General features: G+C 35.9%; 1 protein-coding gene across 1 annotated transcript in view; it reads left to right on the top strand.

Moving 5' to 3' along the window:
* SLCO4C1 (solute carrier organic anion transporter family, member 4C1) overlaps window positions 1-4,774 on the top strand; it is a 31,590-nt gene extending 26,816 nt beyond the window's left edge. Inside the window, exons 10-13 of the mRNA XM_010283304.1 lie at window positions 188-375; window positions 2,402-2,466; window positions 3,380-3,517; window positions 4,650-4,774. Coding sequence (XP_010281606.1) covers window positions 188-375; window positions 2,402-2,466; window positions 3,380-3,517; window positions 4,650-4,774 — 516 coding nt within the window. The remainder of the gene's footprint in view (window positions 1-187; window positions 376-2,401; window positions 2,467-3,379; window positions 3,518-4,649) is intronic.
* Window positions 4,775-5,078: the final 304 nt, after the last annotated feature.

Below are 5,078 nucleotides of genomic sequence, written 5' to 3'. Positions count from 1 at the left end.
CTGAACCGGTTTTAAAAATGAGGGTTAGAGTGTCTTACTGATTATCAGGAAATGGATTGTTTCCCATACTATAAAGTGAGGGTTTATTCTTGTATTCAATGTGATGCAGACTCAATGAACATCTACCATATTAGTGTCACTTAGAACCATTCTTGGAACTAAATTTTGTTTTATAAATTATTTGTAGACATACTACAACTGTTCCTGTATTGGGAAACCGAAAAGAGAAAATGGTTCAGAAGACTTTCTGTACGAAGCTGTCCCTGGGAAATGTCCAACACAATGCAAATTTTTACCTTTATTCCTGACCTTCTTCTTTCTTGCAGTTGTTTTTACATTTATGGCTGTTACTCCAACAACTGTGGCCATTCTCAGGTACATTTTTTTGGGCTGAAAAATAGCTAGCATTCTTGTGAAAAGTCAGATCAGTGAAATACTCTAGGTTTTTTGCTTTGGAATGTGGACTTAAACCAATGTGCAAGGGATTTCCTGTTGTACTTTGTGTAGTAAGCAGGCAGTACTTGAAGTACAGGAAGGTCATACCACTGTTCACTATCTCTGTAATTATACTTGGTTAGTGGATACTGTTTGAGTCTATTAAAAAAAAATCTTTCCTACTTGTAAAAATCTTTTCCTACTTTTTATGGGAGCACTCCTGACTGTTTTAGTCAAAGTAAGGAATAAATGTGCCACATGCTTCGATGAGGAAAATGTTCAGCTAGCTTCTGTATTGGTAGTGCCAGGATTTCAGATTTTACCAAGAAAAGAACAAAATAGCAATCAGTCTATTGATTCCTGTCTCAGTTCAAAGTTCTGACTTGCAAAATTGTAGTCTGTCTTTCATATGATATTGATGTATGTATGGTTGTCATTAATGTAAAATGTGACAGCATGTATGTGGCTGTTAACCAGTGGTTTGACTTTCTTTCAAATTGCTGAAACTCATGTACATGAAAGCTAGATAATATTTTTAAAAATGTGATCCTCATTCTGAAAGGAGAGCTGTTTCACTTTATGTGGAAATCTGACTTGTACCTCTAATACTTCTGGAGAGAAAATGCTCATGATGCATAGCCATACATGCACTATACATGTGATGTTTTGGGGAGGTGTAGTTAGATGCTTTTTTCCCAACTTTCTAGTTCAGGGAGGGGAATGATACACTGCAATAGTGCTTTGTAGTAGCCTCCTGTTCAGGGTTGTTGTAAACCTGGAATTAACAAGCTTGTCATATTAGTGTGGGGGCAGAATGATGTCAAGTGTTGCATTATCTTCAAAACTGAGCTTACACAGTTTTATTTAGATAATTCTAAGCAAAAAAAGTTTGGAATTTTGAATCCTTGTACACTTCAACCGAAACAGTGAAATATTTTTTTATGGGAAAGAGGACTGTAGAGCAGTTTAAATGTGCAGAAACTAATTTAAATAGCTAAATGTGTGGTAAATTACTACAGTATATTCTGATATCTTTTCAGCGGGCCTATCTTGTGCAACTTCAAGTGTAAACCCATGTGTTTGTCACAGTGTACTAGTGCTATGAATAACCGCCCACACTATGCATTCTTCTTCCTTTACTTGCCTTTATGGGTAGGATGATCCTAACAGTGACTGCTGATAACTGCTCATCATGAATGTTTTTCTATGGCTAATCTTCATAGATACTCCAGAATGAGAGAATAACTCCTGAATATTTAAATACTGTCTTTTTTAGCACTGACAGTACTTCAGTGATACAGCAGTTATTAAAGAAAAGAGTGCTGAAACTAAATTGTATACGTTTAAGTAAGTCAGGTTGTATTTAATCTTTATGGTAGTGTCTTTAAGACACTGTCAGGATAACATGTTTGTTGCTGGAGAAATATCTGAAAGAAATGGGTAGGAGGAAAGGAGGTAAAGTCTACTAGTTATAGAAATAGATATATTGATTTAATAACATAGGCCAGAGCTGATTAATTGTAAGGCCAGGTCACTGTATGTAAATGTTATGGGAAATACATCTTGTGCTGTGCTGAAGCCTAGTCTCAATTCATGTATTGATTCTTTAGGAATAGTAGCTCAGGATTGCATTCTAACACTGTTCTAAAATCTTTGGTTGTTCTGTGGAAAAAAAATGTTCGACAGTATATCAGGGTGCTGCTGATAAGCTAGCTTTTTGTTCTGTTTTGTTAAACTAATTCTATCTAAAATTCATTGATGAGCTATAGGAGTTGCTTCTCTCTTTTGTCAAAACACCTCTTGAAGTTGTTTGAAATGTTACTTGTTCTGCACATTGGATTTCTAAAACCCTCTGCAATTAACAAGTTAAGAGTATTTTAAAGACAAAGCATATTCACTGAGGGACAGTGAAATGGAACAGTTAAAACTTGTTTACCAAGTCTTATACTGTAAATCTTCTTTACAGGTGTGTGCCAGATAAGCAGCGCTCATTTGCTCTTGGAGTACAGTCAGTGTTCCTACGACTACTTGGTATGAATTGCTTGTTGAAACACTTGCCTCTGAATAATCTACTTATTTGATGTTTTTCTAGACTTAAAAATAATGTATTAAGAAGCTCTCAGAGAGGCTTGAAGCAGCCTGTAATTGGTTTACAGAATACTTGTTATAAAGTGGATGGTATCTGGATTCAAATGCCTCTTTAAATAGCACATGCATGCTTATTGTAGCTTTTCTTGTTCTTATAGGCATGAATAAAACATAGGTAACATAGCAAAAGCCACCTCCTGTTACATTCCCCCAGAAAGAGGCCTATTCTAAAAGCTGAGAAAAGAAAAAGTAATAGAAAATCTTCATGTAGTTAGCCTGTCAGGTTCCACCACACAAATCTAATAAATTCTACATAGGAATAATTTCAAACACTACTAATTTTATGTGAAATTTTTCCTAGAAGCTTGGCTACATCTGAGAGATGGAAAAAATGTATACTTGAACATATTAACCTAAAAATATTTTAGTTCTCTGCATTTGGATCAGATTAGTGCACATGATCTGAGGAAAGGGACTTGTTTTCCTTCAAGTAAAAATCCTGCTTCCTTGATCAGCTGTTTTTCCACCTAATTTTAATCACATTTTTCTTTTCCAATGAAAAATGAGGAAGTTACGAGAAGCTCAAGTCTTTGAACAAGCTTCTTGCTTGATGAAGTGAGAGCTGCATAAAGCATTAACTGACACTCGGTGCATCCCACCTATTAATTGAGATCAATGGAAGAGGCACACTTGCTATGTAATATGAGCCCTATGACTTTGATTAAAATGTTATGTTTAGTGTGTGATTCTCCCATTTTATCTTCCCCACCAGTCTGGCATTTCACTGTATGCATTAAGACCAGGTAAGACTATTCCAAGTAACTCAAATGTTCTAACATGTTACTGTGGTCTTTAGGTACTATTCCTGGACCAATTTTGTTTGGTGTTGCTATAGACAACAGTTGTACTCTGTGGGATATTAATGAATGTAAAACTAAAGGAGCCTGTTGGGTTTATGACAATGAAAGAATGGCTTATCTGCTGATGGGCATAAGTAAGTGACTTCTTCATATTATGTACATGTACAAGGTAATAGGTATAATGACCTTGACTGCTAGATGGGAATAATTTTAAAGTAGAACCTTAAACTTTTATTTTTTTAGCAGCAGTGTTTTTTTAAAAAAAACTTTATTTTGTTCATAAATAATAAAAAGCAAAATATTATGGAAGGAGCAAGACTACATTAAGTGGCTCTTAAAAATTACTTAGAGAACTTTTTTAATAACAATAATACAAACTAGTTTTGATCCTTGGTCTTTTTTCATTGTCACACTTTACTGAATTTTAAGGGATTGGCACACATTTCAGTCTTATCTGGCTTGGTCTGTTGGCAGCTTAAGGTCTGAGGAGCTTTCTTCCTCTTGTCATCTTTCAGTTCTTTTCCCTAAATTAATATCAAGATCTTGAAAATATCTCTGAACACTAGTGAAAAGTTTTCCCAACTTGTTTAACGATCTGTTCCCTTCAAGTGTGTGAGTTGTGTATGTCTGGGGGAGGGAAGATGGACTAAGCTTTCATCTGTGATAACTGCTGTTGTTCTGTCTTCTAGCAACTGTGATACTTACAGTGCATAAACTGAACTCTAACATCTAATCTTCTAACTGAGAAAACGGAAGTCACAACTTCAGGCTCATTTGTGATAAAATACAATACCTCCTCTTTTTCTCCTCTCCTTCCCCTCCCAAGGGGACACACCACTGTGTGCCAGTGATGAGTAAACGGAACAAGCTTTTAAGGTAGCTGAGGAGAGAATACTTAACAGGTTTGTACGTAGGGAGTTTTAGTTTGTGGCAAAGGAATATTGATGCCATGAAGAACAATACTGAAACAAGAAATAAGGAAGACTTGCACTTCAGGCTAGAATGGGGTGAGGAAATAACAGAACTGAAAGTAGTGGCAATAGCTGCTGCAAGCATGAACTGTCAGGCAGGTGAGGGGTCTGAAGTCAGTTGGAAGACTGCCTCTACCTGCCCCTTGCAGTTCATGTAAAATACATTGAAATTCACAGCATCCATTTAAAAGACTTCCTGTGTAACTCGCCATGTGAAACTTCATAAATGACTGAAATACTCTTGTCTACTACTGAAGGTGACTGCAACAATGACTCTTCTGTTCTTTGCATCCAGGTGCTGCTTGCAAAATCATCTCGATCATCTTTGTGGTCATGGCAGTATGTTTGTATAAGCCTCCACCATCAAGTGCAGCCCTGTCAAAAAAGGATTCAGAAGCAGTATCTGCTATACACACATAGATCACGAGCACATTGCAGGCTTTTGAAAGACGCCAATGAGAATAAGCACTATTACAACACTTGTACCAAAGTTCTTGTACACCATTGCCTAAATATAAAAGATCTTATTCAGTTCTTGAACAACAAAATATTTGTGAATGTGTGTAGTGTTCTCTAACTTGCTAAACATACTTTTTAGTATTCCATTGTGTGTATCCAAAAACATGACAAATTTGCAGTTTAACTTTAAATGTGTAATATATAACTTAAGTGAAACAAGGTGGAATACTCCAACCAAAAAAAAAAAAAAGGAAAAAATGAGCTG

This window comes from Phaethon lepturus, unplaced genomic scaffold, assembly GCF_000687285.1.
Source record: "Phaethon lepturus isolate BGI_N335 unplaced genomic scaffold, ASM68728v1 scaffold17753, whole genome shotgun sequence".
NCBI lineage: Eukaryota > Metazoa > Chordata > Aves > Phaethontiformes > Phaethontidae > Phaethon > Phaethon lepturus.
The sequence above is the reverse complement of the archived record's forward strand: the minus strand, read 5'-3'. Positions and strand labels throughout refer to the sequence as shown.